The sequence below is a fragment of the Macaca nemestrina genome, chromosome 2 (assembly GCF_043159975.1).
Source record: "Macaca nemestrina isolate mMacNem1 chromosome 2, mMacNem.hap1, whole genome shotgun sequence".
Lineage (NCBI taxonomy): Eukaryota > Metazoa > Chordata > Mammalia > Primates > Cercopithecidae > Macaca > Macaca nemestrina.
In genome coordinates, this window is record NC_092126.1 from 152,133,154 (window position 1) to 152,151,055 (window position 17,902).

The window sequence follows — 17,902 nt, forward strand, 5'->3', positions numbered from 1 at the left end:
CAGGGTCTCTGAAGGAGAGCACAAAAGTGGAGGCCAGGACAATTACGGGCTCACTGTCCTTCCTAACAACCCTCACTGCCTCCTCCAGCCCAGGCGGTCCTTCAGCAAGCTCTTATCTCAGCCACCCAAACAGGGGGTGCTCTAGGGGTGTATCTGCTCCCCCACCAGGCTGTGAAGTGGACGGCAGGAATGCCCTGGGCCCTGGATGCACCCCTGACCCCTGGCTGCACCCCTAACCCCTGCACACGTCTGCATACAAGAGGCTCCATAACCGCTTACTCTATTGGACCTTGCTATGCTCTGAATGTCTGTGTCCTCCCCACCAAGTTCATGTGTTGAAATCCTCATCTCCAAGGTGATGGTGTTGGGAGGCAGGGCCTCTGGGAGGTGATGAGGTCATGAGGGCAGGGCCCTCCTGATTGGGATAAGTGCTTTATAAAAGACGCCCAGAAAGCTCCTTGCCTCTCCAACCATGTGAGGACAGCGAGAAGGCACCATCTATAAACTGGAAAGTAGGGCCCTTGAAAGACACTGAACCTGCTGGCACCTTGACCTTGGACTCCCCAGCCTCCAGAACTGTGAGAAATAAGTGTCTATTGTTTGTAAGCCACATAGTTTATGGCATTTGTTATGGCAGCCTGAATGGCTGAGGACAGACCTGGTACCAGTTCAGTGGAGATAAAAGAAACTACATTTTACAATAAAAACAATCCACACAAAGAAGAAAGGCTGACATTCTGATGAAATAAAAGCCGCGTTTTCCATCCCTCTGGTTGCCTTCAGTCAAAGAGGACTGGATTTTTGGCATCTGATGAATGAAAATCTGGAAAAACAGAGATTAAACAAGTCCCCCCCAGCCCTGTGCCCTTCTGGGGCCAGAGTCAGCAAATTACTTAAACAAGAGGGCTGTACCCCCTTCAGCCAGCTCTCCTCCAGATCCACCTACATCCTCTCTCAGCCTGGAGTCTTCACATTTGTGGGGACGAAAAAGAAGGGGCTTGGTGAGTCCTGTCCATGAGGGACAAGCATCACACCACTACTAGCAGGACCACCCTTTGCAGAAACCACAGAAACACAGAGGCCAGGTCCTGTCACTGCCAATGCACAGCCCTGAGCAGAGCCCAGGAGCTCAGCCAGAGGAGGGCAACAGGGCCACCAGACACAGAGCAGGATGCCAAAAGCACTGGTTTGGGAGTCCCACAGACCAGGCCCATGTCTGGCCCTTGCCACTTACCAGCTGTACAACCGCAGGCAAGGGCTTCACTTCTTTGAGCCTCAGTTTTCTCATCTTCAGAATGGGGTTGTACAGATAAAAAAGAACCAGCTAGCACACAGTAGGCACTTAATACATACTTACTTCAGCCCATCTCATAGAACAGACCCTTATGCCAGGAAAGCTGCTGTCTCCAGGAGAGAGTAGTGAAAACTCAGCTGTGGTCCAGGCCACTGACACTAGACTTTCTGATGAGGCTCCCCTGTCAGAAGCATTGAGCAAGATTCCCACCATGAACCTGTGTCTTTATAAGTCATGTGCAGATGAGACTGCACTGATGTCACAAATACCCATAAAAGGGCCCACCAAAAAGATGTTTAAGGAGTAAATTAAATAATAAGTGCAAATATACAATCTTTTTTTTATTTTTGAGACAGAGTCTCACTCTATCGCCCAGGCTGGAGTGCAGTGGTGCGATCTCAGCTCACTGCAAGCTCCGCCTCCCGGGTTCACACCATTCTCCTGCCTCAGCCTCCCGAGTAGCTGGGACTACAGGCACCCATCACCACGCCCAGCTAATTTTTTTGTATTTTTTAGTGGAGACGGGGTTTCACTGTGTTAGCCAGGATGGTCTTGATCTCCTAACCTCACGATCTGCCCGCCTTGGCCTCCCAAAGTGCTGGGATTACAGGTGTGAGCTGCCGCGCCCGGCCTGCAGACACAATCTTAATTGTACATGTTTTCCCTGCACCTCAAAAAATCGAGTCCTTTGCCCGTAGGGGTGTGTGCATTCCAATCTGGAGACCCTTGTCCATGTAACAATCATCGATTCATTCAAAATATGTCATTTTAAATTTGGGCAGTTTTGTAGGAGGGCTTCCGAAGATGAGCAAGGGGTGTGGCTGCCACCTGCCCCAGAGAGGGAAGATGCAAGCCCCCAGGCCCCCAGTGGTAACAAGACAGGAAGTCTGCAGAGGGACCAGGGCTACAGGAATAAATATAATCAACATAAAGAGAAGACATTTATTCTAACACGTGTCAGCACCATGAAAGATTCTGAGATCAGAGTCAGTCCTCAGGGGACATGCGGGGTTTCAAAAGGCAAGAACAGAGATGTGGGCTGGGTATTCCAGGCAGCGGGAACAGCACGACGAGGTGTGAAAACGGCAGGCATCCGGAGCGAGCTGCAGTGCAGGGAGTTGGGGTTAGGCAACCAGCAGGCACTTGGCCACCGGCTTAGGGCACCCTCGTCAGCAAGAGAGGAACTCAGGCCAACACTCCTGCCCTCAGGGCAGGACGACAGCCAGGCAGGAGCAAGGTTGCTTGGGTGTCCTTAGTGCCCAGGGAGAAGGTGGGACTGAGAAGGCAGTGCTCTCAGTGACTGCAGCCATCCAAATCGCACTGCAGTGATGATTTTCTCCAGATCCCCTTTCCCTCTTTGGATGTTTTGGCTGCTTCTCCATATGGCAGGAGTTAAAAATACAGCTTGGAGTGAGGGGGACGCAGACAAGAACGGGCAAGCATTCCCTGAGTGACTAGGCTGGGAAGCCCAGCCTACTCCTGTCCCCCACCCAGGGCACAGGTCAGGTCCCTGCCCAGGAAGCATCCTCAGTGCCCAAGCCAGGTTGTCGGGGGCGGGGTGCTGACCTCCTGATGAGCTGCACTGGAGGATGAGAATGCCGCAGACACAGCCACCCCTAAAAGTGATCCTCCACAGACAGGCCAGCTCAGCAGGGGCAGGACAGTGGCCACATTCCAGGCAGAGAGAGGGGAGCAAGGCCCGCCTATGGGCAGGCCACTCTGAAACTTCTGCAGCCTTGGCAAGGAGAAGTGACAGAGCCCAGTCTGAGCAAACCAAATGTGGGAGATTAAGGACCTCTGCAATTTGTCCCTCCTTCTCCCAGGGAGGGTAGAGGCCAATTCCTCTGCCTTTGAATTTGGACTGGCCTTGTGATCCGCATGACCAATAAGATGTGGCAGAAGTACACCTGGGACTCCAGAGGTCCAATCACAAGAAGCCTCACATCTCCCACACAGGTGTTTTAGAACACTGGTTCTGGGGGCCCCTAGGCCACCAGGCTGGAGAAGCCACATGTGGATACTCTGGTGGCAGTCCCAGCTAAGCCCACCTCCCAGACACCTCCACAAGGTGCCAGATGTGTGAGTGAAGTTGTTTTGGACCCCCCAGATCAGCCCATCATGCAGCTGAATACCACTGAGTATTCCATTAAAAACATAGGGAACAGAAGAACCACCCAGCCAAACACTGCCCAACCTCTGATCTGCAAAATGAGATATAATAAAATGGTGGTTGTTTTAAAACTAAATGTTTAATTAATTTGTTACAGGCCAACAAATAACCTTTACGGTGACTGAATGATGGATTAATTGACTTGCTGATTCATTCATTCAACATATATTCATTAAAACCTACTCTGAGGCAGGACCCCTTAAAGAAATAGCAGAGACAAATAATTCACTCTCCTTGTCCTCAGGAAGCTTCTGGGCTGGTTCCTTGGTGCCTACCCAGTTGTGATGAGTCCGCACCTGTGTTTGCCAGCTTTCTTCTCTGGGGCCTGCCACTTTCTGGGCTTCACTGTCAACATTCCCTGTCTAGATCCTGCCCCTGTCTTTATTCTCTCTGGGTGAGGATAAATTCATGTGGGATGTTCTGCCCCTAGAACAAGTGTTATCGTGCTCTAAAAGGTCCTCTATATACTAAAATAAACAAGGGAATTAAAATATTACACTAGAAAAATAGTTACAAAAGAAGGTAATAATGGAGGAATACAGGAAGAAAAACTATATAAGATGCAGAAAATAAACGACAAAATTGTTTATGTAAATCTTGCCTTATCAATAATTATATTAAATGTAGATTAAACACTTAAATCAAAAGACAAAGACTGGTAGAATGGATAACAAAAAACATAATATAATTACATTCTGTCTACCAGAGATTCACTTTAGATTCAAAAACACAAATAGGTTGAAAAATGAAAGGATGGAGAAAGATATACAAATGGTAACCAAAATGAGTTAAAGTAGCTGTAACTAAAATCAGATAAAATAAACTTTAAGATATACATTGTTACTAGGGACTGAGAAGGACATTTCATAATGATAAAAGGGACAATCCATTAAGAAGACACAACAATACGCTGGGTGTGGTGGCTCATGCCTGTAATCCCAGCACTTTGGAAGGCTGAGGTGGGCGGATCACAAGGTCAGGAGATCAAGACCATCCTGGATAACACAGTGAAACTCCATCTCTACTAAAAATACAAAAAATTAGCCAGACGTGGTGGTGGGCGTCTGTAGTCCCAGCTACTCGGGAGGCTGAGGCAGGAGAATGGCGTGAACCCAGGAGGCGGAGCTTGCAGTGAGCCGAGATGACGCCACTGTACTCCAGCCTGGGCAACAGAGCAAGACTCCGTCTCAAAAAAAAAAAAAAAAAGACACAACAATAATAACCATATGTGCACTCAACAACAGAACCCCAAAATACATGAAGTGTTTAAACTGACAGAAATGAAGGAAAAAAGAGACAATTAAAGAATAATTGGAGGCTGGGTACAGTAGCTCATGCCTGTAATTCCAGAACTTTGGGAGGAGTTCAAGACCAGCCTGGGCAACAAAGCGAGACCCCATCTCTACAAAATGTTAAATATCAGCTAGGCATGGTGGTGCACACCTGTTGTCCCAGCTACTCATGAGGCTGATGGGGAGATTGCTTGAGCCCAGGAGTTTGAGGTTACAGTGAGCTCTGATTGCACCATTGCACTCCAACCTGGATGACAGAGCAAGACTCTTTCTGAAAAAAAAGATATAATTAAATCAAAATAGGAATTAACAAATAAGAGTAATAATTGGAGACATCAATACCTCACTTTCAATAATAAACAGAGCAGGTAGGCAGACCAACAAGGAAATATAAGACACAAACAAGACTACAAACCAACTAGGCCTATCAAACATGTACAAAACAGTCCACCCAACAGCAGAAAACATTCTTCTCAAATGTACATGGAACATTCTCCAGGACAGACTGCATCTCAGACCCTAAAATGGGTCTCAACAAATTTAAAAGGACTCAAATCACACAAAGTATGTTCTCTGAACAAAACGGACTGAAACTAACAGTTCCCTAAAAATGTCTAGATGACAGCTCTGATAGGGATAGGCTTGGCTGATTCTTACTCACACCACAACCTTCCCAACCACCCTTGCTTTGTTTTGCCTCAGTTCCCCCATATACACAACGGAGATAATAATGCTCCCCACTTCACAGAATTGTGGCAAGCGCTTACAATAAATAGCCAGTCATCAAGGTTACTATTACAGCTCATCAACAATGGAGGGGTGGCAGAAACCCCTCACATTCCATCCCTAGGTGAGGGGCATTCATTCGTACAATGTTACACTTTCAAGATACCTTTGTTCCCATTATTTGATGTGGTCCATCACAGCCCTGCAGGATCATCTGGTGAAAGGGAAAGCTGGTGGTGGTGAAGCCCCAGCACTGGGGCATCTGTTGAGTCCTTAGCCCAGAGACACTCACAGTAGGTGCCAGGGAGGGCAAGCAGGCCAACCTATGGGTGAGGGTCAAAGCGGATGGTCAGAGTCACCCCGCACACCCCTTTTAGGTGGCGGATTTTTACACATCTCGAAGTCTGGGAACTGCTGAACTGGGTGAAAGTAAAGCCTCGCAGAAACTAAAGGCAGAGATGTGAGCATGTCGTAGGTTGTGGGAGGCAGATGGAACTTTCCAGGCTCCTCCTTTTTTGTGGGGAGGCCTCAGTTCAATTTAATAAAATTAAGACTCCACAACTTTAAAACAGTCAAGAGGCTGCAGCGTTAAAGGGATTGAGATAACACATCATACAAAGGGTTGGATTCAAAATCAGCAGCATTAACTATGCAGAGAAGTGGATAGATAAGAGACATGTGCTGAAACCCAAGTCACCTAATTCCAAATTCCATGACTTTCTAAAATAACTTTCCTTCTCAACAGAGAAAGAAGGAACAATAGTGATACAAGTGGCTCTGTGCACATTTACATACATCAAGGATGTAATCCTTGCCACTCCTCCAGCAGGGAGGTTTTATAACCCCATTTTACAGGTGAGGAAGCTGAAGCACAGAGAGGCTCAGCCTTGGGCCAGAGAAGACAGAGAAGACAGGGGGTGTGTGGTGGAGGGAGCTGGGATTCAGGCTGCTGGCCTGGCCCCAGAGTCTGTATCTTGCCTCCTGGCCACCGTGCTGCCCAAATACTCCACAGGGAGCCTCACCCAAGCTGTCTAGAAGCCCTGGCCAGCCCAAGGAAAGTGAGCGTCCCTGCTTGGGCTGCTCCTCCCTCAAGGTGAAAGAAGGCGGTGGCCCAGGTGTGGGGAGCCAGAGGCAGAGTACAGGGGTATCACCGGCCCCCTCGCTTCCTGTTTCAAGAACTCCCCATTTCGGCCGGGCGCGGTGGCTCAAGCCTGTAATCCCAGCACTTTGGGAGGCCGAGACGGGCGGATCACGAGGTCAGGAGATCGAGACCATCCTGGTTAACACGGTGAAACCCCGTCTCTACTAAAAAATACAAAAAAAACTAGCTGGGCAAGGTGGCGGGCGCCTGTAGTCCCAGCTACTCGGGAGGCTGAGGCAGGAGAATGGCGTGAACCCGGGAGGCGGAGCTTGCAGTGAGCTGAGATCCGGCCACTGCACTCCAGCCTGGGTGACAGAGCGAGACTCCGTCTCAAAAAAAAAAAAAAAAAAAAAAAAAAAAGAACTCCCCATTTCAAGTACTCCACATTCCAAGCACTGCTGCAGGCAGCCAAGATGGGCACGGCCCCTCCCATCTGGAGCCACTCCTCTCTGGTTCCACTCCTCTCTCTCCTTCGCATCTGGACCGTGATTGTTGGGAGGAAAGACAGGGTGGGGCTCTGTGCCTTCATCCCCAGCCCACGTGTTCCTGCCCACCCCAGCAGCCTCTGCCCAGGCTCCCAGTACCCAGCTCTGCAGCGTCTCCTGAAGCCTCCCTCACCCTGGTACCCATGCCTGCCCCAGGGGCCAGAGATCCTGCCCAGACCTAAGTCCCATCACTTCCTCCTCTGCTCAAAACCCTCCAGGGACTTCTGTCTCCCTCAGATCAAAGCCAAAGTCCCCAGTGGGCCCACATGGCCCTGCTGGCTCTGCCTCACCCCTCACCCCTGCCCTGTTTGCCTCCACGCTCCTCTCTCACACTGTCCCCCTCACTCTGCCCTATGCACACTGGTCCGCTCCCTGCACCTCAACCATGCCGCCAGGCATACTCCCCACTCAGGGCAACCCTAAGAGGGAGATCCAGTTGTCACTGTCCCCATAGCAGAGATGAAAAAACTGAGGCTCAGAGAGGTGCATTTCACATGCCGACGGGGAGAAAGTACAGGCAGACCTCAAAGCCGGGACCCTCCCTCGAGTCCTGTCTCTGGGTTTTTCAGGCTACCCCACCAGGTCCTGTTCAGCCTCGGGCTGTTCATGGGCTCTGCAGCCCATCCGTGAATCTCATCCACACACATGCCTGTCCCTGGAAGGGTCCCCAGCACTACCAGACACATGCAAGGACCCTCCTGCCCTGCTGGTCCCAGGACACCCTCTGAGCAGGCCCTGTCTTCTGCCCTTAGCAAGTCGCGCTCCCGCGGTTCCCATGGAGGGGGCGGGCCCAGGCCCCTTGGTTCTCCGCAGGTGTGATGCTCTTCACGCAAGTAGTATGCAGAGCAAAGGACATCTAAACCACCACAGGCACTTCCAGCAAAAGCTGGGGCAAAGCCAAGAGAGGAGGCCCCCATCCCAACCCTCCCCTGCGACCACATGTCCCAAGTGTGTCCTGCATGAATGAAGATGTGAACAGCAGCTTTCTAGGAGCTCAGCAAGTGTTCATCTAAGGGGAGTGGGGAAGTCAGACCAACTCAAGAGAGGAACACCCAGCACTGGCTGCTGAGTGCTGCACAGCTTAGAGGACTCTCCCCGAGCACACTGGCACCCACTGCCCATAGCAGCCCTGCCAGCTGGGTGCAACCACTGTCAGCTGCTTTGCAGAGAAGGAACTTGGGCTGTCTCCAGGTGGGTGACAAAGCTACGTTCATTCTGGCTTCTGAAGCCAAAAATCTGGGGAAGGGACCATGCCACATTTGGAAATGGCCCCCAATGTTTCCAAAACATCTACACCATGCAGTGAACAGTTCTGAAGCAGCCCGGCATGGTGGTGAACTGCACCGGCCCTGGAGGCAGACAGACCTGGGTGTGAATCCCACCACTGCCACTGCGTGACTGTGGGCAAACCGCTTAACTTCTTTGAGCCTCAGGTTTCATATATGCAAAATGGGATGAGGACAGTTCACACTTGTCACAGGGTTAGAGCATCAACAGAGACACAGAGAAGAACGTGCCCAGCATGCAGCACCTAGAACAGGCTCAGTTATTGCTGTGGCCTCATTACAATCAACACATTCTAAGTTCAGGTGCAGAACGACAGGCTCTGATCCATTCCTTTGTGGATCTTGCCTCATCCAAGAGGGAAAGCCGAACACTTCAAAATCAGGATTCAAGCTAGGCCCAGCTTGGAGGGCAAGGGCCAATGGGCCAGTCTTGTCCACCAGCCCCCAAAAACTGATATCTAGGTTCTAAGAAAGGCAAGTGCCCTAGGCTGATCTCACCTGGTCCAGTTGCACCGACCTGTTACAACCAACAACAGCACCGCCCAGCCCCTCACACACCCCAGGCACAGACACACATGCTGCTTCCCCTGCCTTGACACCATCCTCCTCCTCTCTCCTGCTCTTCAAGTCTCAGCTCAAAGGTACCTCCTCCAGGAAGCCTCTGTTGACACCCGTGGGTGGTCACTGGCTTCCTGCTCTGGTGCTGCACACCACTTGGCCCCCCCCCTTCCTCCCTGACCTGATCTCTCTGTAATCTTCCATGTACAGGTCTCCATCTCCCATTTGCATGATGTTTCCAAGTGGAGGCAGTTGGGGAGCTGCCCTAACCGAGGACAAGCAGGCCAGGAACGGGTGTAAGTAGAAGAGGTGGCGGTCAGGTGCAGCCAGTGCAGGGCCTGGCTCCTGGGCCACAGCAGGTGCCCCACCAATGTGAGCTCCCCATCCACAAGGTTCCAGACACCTCCAAGGACGGAGGGGCATGGAACATAGTAAATATTCCAAAACCTCCATTGCAGAACCCAGGGGGACAGTGTTCTGCCCCATATGGCTCTTGCAACTTTTCTGTATGTTTGAATATTTTTGTAATAAAACACTGAGGGAAAACAATCCTCAAAAGCATTCTTTTTTTTTTTTTTTTTTTTGAGACGGAGTCTCGCTCTGTCGCCCAGGCTGGAGTACAGTGGCCGGATCTCGGCTCACTGCAAGCTCCGCCTCCCAGGTTCACGCCATTCTCCTGCCTCAGCCTCCCGAGTAGCTGGGACTACAGGCGCCCGCCGCCACGCCCGGCTAATTTTTTCTATTTTTAGTAGAGACGGGGTTTCACCGTGTTAGCCAGGATGGTCTTGATCTCCTGACCTCGTGATCTGCCCACCTTGGCCTCCCAAAGTGCTGGGATTACAGGCGTGAGTCACTGCGCCCGGCCTCCTCAAAACCATTACTGATGCCCTGGCTATTCTTCCCCCTGGAGCCACCACCTAATGCCGGGTCACAGGCAACTCCCGTATCTGCTTTCTCTGCACGGAAGAGGCCTTCTCCATTTTCATGGGGAGAGACAGCAACTCAGAGAGGCTGGGGCTGTTACTTGGAAAGTCCAAGCAGCAGGGAAGTGGCTGAGGCAGGGCTAGGATCCTACCAGCCTGCTGCAGGGACAGGGCTAACTGCTCAGGAGCCACCTATGGGGGCCTGCGGGGTCCCCAGAGCAAGGCCAAGGCCGATGGGCTGGAGAGAGGCGTTGGCAACCTCAAGGCAGCAGCTGTTTCCCGATGAAAACAGAAGCACCCAATGTTTGCCATAACTGGCCCGGTGCATCCTGTTGGAATATCCACCCCTCGGAGGGCAGCATTCAAACTCCCAAGGCCTTGTTGCCTCAGAGCTTCCGTTCGAATCACTTGGTTGCAGCCTGGCCCGGGTCTGCCCTAGGCGGGGGCAGAACACTGGAGGCCCCTGAACTCGGACTGCCTCCTGGCCCCACGACAGCCTCTGCTCCATTCCAATTAGGTCAACTCCTTCTCCCCTATTCCAGTTCTTGCAGAACGCCTTGCTGGCCTGTGTTGTTTTTTCTGCTGCTCTGTGGCAATTATACGGCTGACACCCTGACAAGCTTAGAATGGTGCACTTCCCAAGTTAGGCAAAGCGCTGCTCCTTCTTAAAAAAACAAAACAAAACAAAAAAAAACACACAGAAAATAAGACACAAAAGACCGGATCAGCTGTCAAAACAATGTCATAGACAAAACAGCTGAGAAATAGCCACCCAGCTGGCAAAAAATGTTGATGTCCCCAAATGCCTGACTCCGGGCCCCTCCAACGTGACCGACCCCTCTCACTCCTCCTAGCACGGCCAAGCCTCCTGATCTCTGCAGGTGCAGCGAGCCTGAATCCAGAAAGGGGAGGCGAAAACCAAATGTCAGAAACAAGTAGGTCCCAACTTTATTTCACACACAGTGCCACTCGCTGTCTTCCTCAGCTCGAGCTGGATAAAGAAACATCTCATGGTTTATTTTCCAGGTTGTAAAATAATAATTTGCCCAGTTTGTCAGACAGCTGGGAGAGCTTTGGAGACACACTCCTTCGTCTTTCTGTGAACTCTACCATCTGCTGGAAAATGAGAATTGCTCTCCCCACTCCCTTGGAGTTGAACACATTTTGTCCCATCAGGACAAGTCTCCCAGAGCACGCTGCAGCTCGTTCCTGACTTGGGGACATCCTCCCCAGCACTGGACACACGCTTTATCTTGGCAGGGAGAACAAGAACATTACTGAACCAAAATATGATACGGTATCTCCCTCCGCCCTGCCACCCTTTCTGCCAACTCAGAGATCAGAAAAGAGCCCTCTCGCCTCACTCGGTCTCTCCACAGCCCCCTCCTCTTTGCTAAGAGGGGACAGGAAATCCCACCTAAGTGCCCTCAGACCCCCAGCCCCTGGCCCAGCATTGCTTCCCGGCTACTTTGAAGAACAACACACTTATCGGGGCTCCCGGCAGGACCCTCCTGAGGGCGGCTTCCTGTGTCATCAGTCTGCTGCCCATTAGGACAATCCAGTCTCTGCTTGCTGCCCCCTCATCAGTGGCCACGCCGAGCTTGCCTCTGAACTGATGTGCCGCCGTACGGTTAATGTCACCACGAACCCGGGAAGAATACTGGTTTGGTAAATCAACAGAGCCTGAATGCCACTGAAAACCTCCCCCAGAGTGAGTCACCAACTCAGAGCGTCAGAAAAACGTCCTCTCCCAGTGATATGACAGCACTTAAGGGCTGGAGGGGACCAGAAAGTGAGGCAGGCCGCTCCACTGGGCTTCCCCACCCCAACCCCCAGCCTCCTTAGGCGATGTTTCCTTCTGCCAAGAACTCTGAAAGATCAAAGGCTGGAAGGGATCATCTCATTAAATCCTTGCCCCCTCTGCACTGCCACCCCACACGACACCAGGAGCCCTGCCTTGGTGACAAGATTGCACACGGCAGGGCGGAAACCTCCCATCTGGGCTTTCTCCAGCTCAAGAGGCCAGGAGTCACCAAGATCCTGGGAGATGGTCTGGCCATTTGACAGCATGAAGGGCAGGTGGTGGGTGGATAAGAGCTGGGGGGAGGTTGGGCAAGGTGGCTCACGCCTATAATCTCAGCACTTTGGGAGGCCAAGGCGGGTGGATCACCTGATGTCAGGAGTTTGAGAGCAGCCTGACCAACATGGTGAAACCCCATCTCTACCAAAAATACAAAAATTAGCTGGGCGTGGTGGCACCTGTAATCCCAGCTACTCAGGAGGCTGAGGCAGGAGAATTGCTTGAACCCGGGAGGCAGAGGTTTCAGTGAGCTGAGATCACACCATTGCACTCCAGCTCTGAATGACAGAGCAAGACTCCATCTTGGCAGGGGGCGGGGGGCAGGGGGCTGGACAGGGAGGCCGAGCCAGACCTGGCTCCACCCCCTAGCCAGATGGGAGAGCTTGGGCAAGGCCATGATTTCTGAGCCTCAGATTCCACATCTGTAAAATGGGAGCAGCAGCTGCACCTGCCTCACAGGAGTGATGAGACAAGGAGATGACCTGACCAAGGCATAGACCGCAAGCAGGGCAGGCACACAGGAAGCCCCTGGTGGATGCAGCCGTCGGCCCCATCCCGGCTCCCTGGGATTTGGGTCTGGGTGGTTGTCAATCCACTTGTGCCTGCTGAAGTTCAACTGACTTTCTAAAGGAAAATGCAATGGCCTTAATCGATCCCTCTGGCTTCATCCACTCAACAAATCTTTACTGAGTGCCTATTATGCGTCTGAACCTCTAGTGAGCAGACAGCAATTCCAGAAACAGATCACTAGCATGTAGCCAACCAGACTTTGGATATGAATTCTGATGTCAGGGAAAAAGCATAGCCAAATAATCAAAGTAACCACAGGCATCCCATCACTGTATTTTTTCCTGTTATCATCCTGTTTTTCCCAGAGCTGAGAAATTCACGATGGTATTTTTCAGGGAGCGTCAAGGCATGAAAGAGCACTCTCTGAGAAAAAGTTTAAAGGTTTCTGGACTTGGACGCTTCCGGCACACAAAGTCAACCTGCCCACGGACTACATGGGTGAGGCAGTGCCAGGCTAACTGTTGTCCCAGGACTAGGCTGCTCAGTGGTCTCTCAATTGCATCTATCCATCCCCCCACGAGTCACTGCACCTTCTGTCTGTGCGGCGGGCTGGGGGCTCCTGACTCAGGCCAGAGAATCTGGAGGCTGAGTAGGAGGTCAGCCAGGCCTGGCTTAGCCTGGCATGCTCGCCAGACCCTCCCTCACAGGGCCTCTGTGTGCAGGCAGGGGAAAAGGGGACCTCAGTCCCCAGCAGGAAGTCAATCCTGATGCTGTGGCCTTGCATGGCCCTGTCGCCTTGGGAAACCCATGCTCAACCCCCACCTAGCCTCTGGGCAGCCCTCTTCACGGTAACCCATTCCCCTCTCCATGCCTCCTGCACCCGGCTCCAAAGTTCTCACCCCCTGCCTGTACTCAGCTGGCCCAAAAGAAATGAGAAACAGGTGGACAATGAAAGAATCTGACCTGCATTAAGCACTTACAGTATACCAGTTTCCTCCATGCCCATCTTTGCTTAATCCTCAAAAAAGTATGGGAGGCAGCTATGATCATTCCTGCTTTGCCTGCATTTCAGAAAACCCGAGGCTAGGAGGGGTAGTGTGACTTGTCCCATGGTCACCAGATGGGAAGTGCAGGGCTGGGCCTGGGACCCTAGTTTGTCCACTCATGTTGGTCTCTCCACACAGAGTTGCTTATTCTCTTCCTCTCCTCTCCATTCTTCCTCTTATGTTTCCAAGCACATTGATAATGAGTCTGCATACAGCAGGTGCTTAATAAAAGTCCTCAAGGGGATTGGTTATCCCATGTTCCTTAGGCATAAATCACCTTGCTCTACAGATGGGCAGTAGGACACGTCCAACCCATGGTTTGCAGAGCAGTCCCGGGGGGCCCAGAACCCTACGCATGTGAGCAGGCTGCATGATGCACCCGTCCCTGTGAGTCTCCTGTGAGAGGAGGAGACCCCAGCACTCTCCTTCCCAAAAGACTAGGGAGTGAATCAGATGTACAAAAATGGACCCAGCTGCTCCATCTTGAAGAGAACCTACCCACAGCTCCTGCTCACACCAGGACTCCCCACAGCCTTGCTGCTCACCCTGGGGCCCGGGCCCAGCAGCAGTGGGTGTCCTAGGAGCTAGCTAGAGATGCAGACTCCGGCCCGCCCCAGACCCACTGGCTCAGCATCTGCATTGTAGCAAGATTCCCAGGCTCCTGGTGTACACGTTCAAGTTTGAAAGCCATGCTCGACCTAGACCGTGGATTGAGAACTGTACTGCTACCCTGCTTTCCCTAAAGGCGATGCTCTCTCTCATAGACCATGGCTGTGTCTCCACTAAGGGGAAGCCAGGTGGACACAGAGCCAGGGGCTTCTGAAACGAAATCCCAGCCTTCCCATCCTGGCTTCCCCCGGCCAGGGGCTGCCTGGATGCAACCCAGATGCCCCAGGGCAGGACAGATGTGCTGCCTCTCAGCATCCTCCTGTCCCCTGCGTGGTCACCAGGGGTGACGCTGAGGGGAAAAAGGAAGCCATTCCCCAGGGTGGTGGTGTGAGGCATGTGCCAACCAACGTGTCACTGTTTCCCGTGAAAGCAGGGACTCGGGACCTACCCTGGTGCCACCTCCCCAAGCTGCTGAGGACTTTCCTTGGGCAACCCCAGCTTCTCTTTTCTCCTGGTGTGGGGGAAAGGGCCCGGGCCCCTCTGAGACCAGCTCCAGGAGACCCACAGCTGCTGTGGCAGGACTGAAGAGTGAAGGGAGTCTTAGAGACTCCGGAGGGCCAGGAGTGGGGCCCAGACAGGCAGTGGGCGGGGTCTCTGCTTCCTCCCAGTGACACCAGTTAGGAGCTATACACACACCCTGCTCCTCCCTCCTCATTCACAGAGAGCAAGAGTCTGACACACACAGAGCCATGCGATCACCCACAGCCCGACCCCATCCTCACAATGCTCCTCCAAAGAGCCCCCCAGCCCCATTGGCACCGCCCAGAGCCAGCACACCCTCCAGGCAGGGCAGTAAGCAGGGCCTGTCCCATGGCCACAGTCACTGCAGCCCCCCTGGGGTGGGAAACTCGGGTCTCCATGACAGTATTGGGACTCCTGGGAATCAGGAACCACCCCCCATTCTGGGACCACGGCTAATCCTCCCCCATTTCCACCCTGGAAGGGCCGCCCAGCAGGAAGACTGTCCTGAAGCCCTGACCACGGCCACTCCCCCAACCACACAGTGATTTCTAGTCTTCCCCAGGCCAACTCATAGTGTGCCCCGGGTGATCCCGAAGACAGAGAAGCAGAGGGGCAGGCAGAGGGCAAAAGCAGCAGAAACCCCGCCCCAGCGGCACCGAAGCCTACCAGCCCCTTTGTCCTGCCCCAGATGGGCGCCCACAGGTCCACAGGGTGAGGCTGCTCCGGGTTTCGACACCCACACCCATGGGAGGCAAACGGGAACCCGGCCGGCGGGCTGCGAGCCGACAGGGACGCTGGGGTCCAGGCCTGCTGGACAGCCCCGCCCTGTACCTCTCCCCATCCCTCACTTAATCCTGGGTCCGAAATGGCCCCGGGTAATCCCTGGGCGAGGCGGTCGGGAATTAACCCCAGCCTTGAAGTAAAAGACGGAGGCGTCCAGAGAGGAGGGCTCTGCGCGTCCCGGACTGGACACAGCGCAGAGTCCATTCCAGGGACACCGCGACCCGCAAGCGACCCAGGCTCGCTCCAGGGCGGGATTCGCGCGGCCCGCGACCCCTCCCTACCGGTCTCGGGATCTCCGGGTCGGGAGTTCTGGCCCTGCTGCTGCGAGACCTAGATCCGCTCCCCGGACAGACCTCCGCCCGGTGCATCCGAGTTCCGGGGGTCGCCGACTCTGAGTCCGCGCTGCATCGCAGAGCCAGGCCGGCGGGAGCGCTGGGCAGCTCCCTGGAGCCCCTTTTCAGGGAGCGCAGTCCCCACCCGAGATCGAGCTCCGGGTCTGGGAGGCGACCCCGCCAGAGAATCCCAGGTAGCCCCTAGGGGTCCGGCGACGGGCGTGGGCGCTCCCGGACCGGCCACACGCCCCCCCGCACCCGCCCGCCTGCCAGCCAAGCCCCGAGGGAAGCCGCGGGCCCCAAGAAGTTCCCACGCCCCCGGCACGCCCGCCGCCCCGGGCCCCGCTTACTTGTCTCGGCGACCGCCGAGCTCTGGGATGGCGCCGAGCGGCTGCGGGCCGGGGCCGGGACTGGGGCCCGGGTCGGGGCGGCGGGCGCACGCAGCCAGGTGTCGCCGGTGTCGCTCCAGCAGGCCGGCGTTCTCCCGGCTCAGCCGCGCCACTTGGCGCTCCAGCTCCTCGATGCGCCGCCGCCGGCGCGCCAGCAGCTCCTGCTGCGCGGCGACGATCCGGGTCAGCTCCTGCAGGTACTCGGCCGCCTGGCCGGGGGGCTCGGCGGCGCTGGCCATGGCCCCCCGCCCGGAGGCCGGCCGCGCCTCAGGCGAGCGGGCGGCGGGGCGGCGGCGGCGCGGCCATGGCTGCGCGGCGGGGACGGCGGCTCGGCGCGGCGCGGGGCTGCCGCGGCCCCGCCTCGGCTCCCGCCTCCGCCGGCGCCGCCCCCGGGGCCCCCGCGCCTCCTGCTCCCCGCGCCGCCGCGCTCCGCCGCCCGCTGCCCCGCGGACGAGCCGGGGCGGCAGGGCGCGGAGCTGCGGCCGCCGCGGGCAGGCGAGGAGTTTTGCAAAGTGCCGGCCGCGGCGCGGGAAGAGGCGGGGAGGGCGCCGCCTGCTGGGACCGCCCCTGGGTTCCGCGCCTCCGCGCCAGGCGTCGGGGACCGCTCCATCCTTCCGCGGCCGCCTCGGGCGCCTTAAATCAGAAGCGATTCCGTGAAATACATCTCGAATCCAACAGAGGACGATTTTAGGGAAAGTGTGAATAAAAAATAAACAACACACGAGACCATTGGCATTTCTTACTGATCTGAGTCTACTTAAAACACTGGATATGGGCAGGGTGCCATGGCTCACGCCTGTAATCCCAGCACTTTGGGAGGCCGAGGCAGGAGGATCGCTTGAGCCCAGGAGTTTGAGACCAGCCTGAGCAAAAGAGCAAGACCCTGGCTCTACAAAAATAACAATAAAATAATAAAATAAAACACTAGGAATGTTTAGTACTTGCAGAAGCAAGACGTTTCCCCGGCCGTCCCTTCCCAGTTGCAACCAGAAGGTGGCCCTAAAGTCTCCATGGTTCTATTTGTTGAGCTGCCAAGGCTCAGGGGCCCAACCTGGCACTCACACTTGGGGCGGGGGAACACACAGCCTGTGGAGGGAAGCCCAGCCTCTGCACGGGCGTGGAGATCTGCAGCAATTTGTTTTACCCCTTGGAGCCTACGTTTCCTCAGCCAAAATATTTTCCATTTGTTGATTTTTTTTTTTTAATCTTTGCAATTTTCATACACCAAGTTTCTTTGGGGTTAAAACTCACTTTTCTATCTCCTTGACTTGAGCTGGCTTATTTCTGTAGCTGGCTTATTTCTGTAGTTCCGTTTTCTAGTAAATGCATTTAAGGCTATAAATTTACCTCTGGATAAAGCTTTAGCTACATCTCATATGTTTTTTAAGCTGTTATTTACATACGGGAGGCATTGCCTTTGTTACACCAGCTTCACTGCCACTTGGTGTTCCATATTCATGTTTGTTGCTATCCCTCCACCCCCAGGAGAGGAGGAGACTGCATAGAGAGACCTCAGACCCTCCAGGGTCCTCAGGCCTCCTTCGGTGTCCCATCTCGGGTATCCCATGGGCAGGGCCCAGAATGGCAGTGGGGCCATGTACTGGAAACCTCAAGTTCCCCAAGAACTGTTGTACCAGGATGAGATCATATGCCCACCACCCTGAAAGAAAACTCAACACAACTTTAAACTTGTCCCTCGTTTCTAAGACACGTCCTGTTCTCAAGATTAATGTTATCTTTATAAATCCTATCATTG

General features: G+C 54.1%; 1 protein-coding gene across 6 annotated transcripts in view; it reads right to left on the reverse strand.

The window, feature by feature from the left end:
- The window catches only part of LOC105477737 (IQ motif and Sec7 domain ArfGEF 1), a 392,170-nt gene extending 375,510 nt beyond the window's left edge, over nt 1–16,660 (reverse strand). For 5 of the 6 annotated variants that reach the window (XM_071092239.1, XM_071092238.1, XM_024791483.2 and 2 more), the window contains exon 1: nt 16,108–16,400. In XM_071092239.1, coding sequence (XP_070948340.1) covers nt 16,108–16,385 — 278 coding nt within the window. In that variant the 5' untranslated portion in view covers nt 16,386–16,400. Of the gene's footprint in view, nt 1–16,107 lie in introns of all 6 variants that reach the window. The other variant, XM_071092237.1, reaches the window with a different exon arrangement.
- Between the last annotated feature and the right edge of the window lie 1,242 nt (nt 16,661–17,902).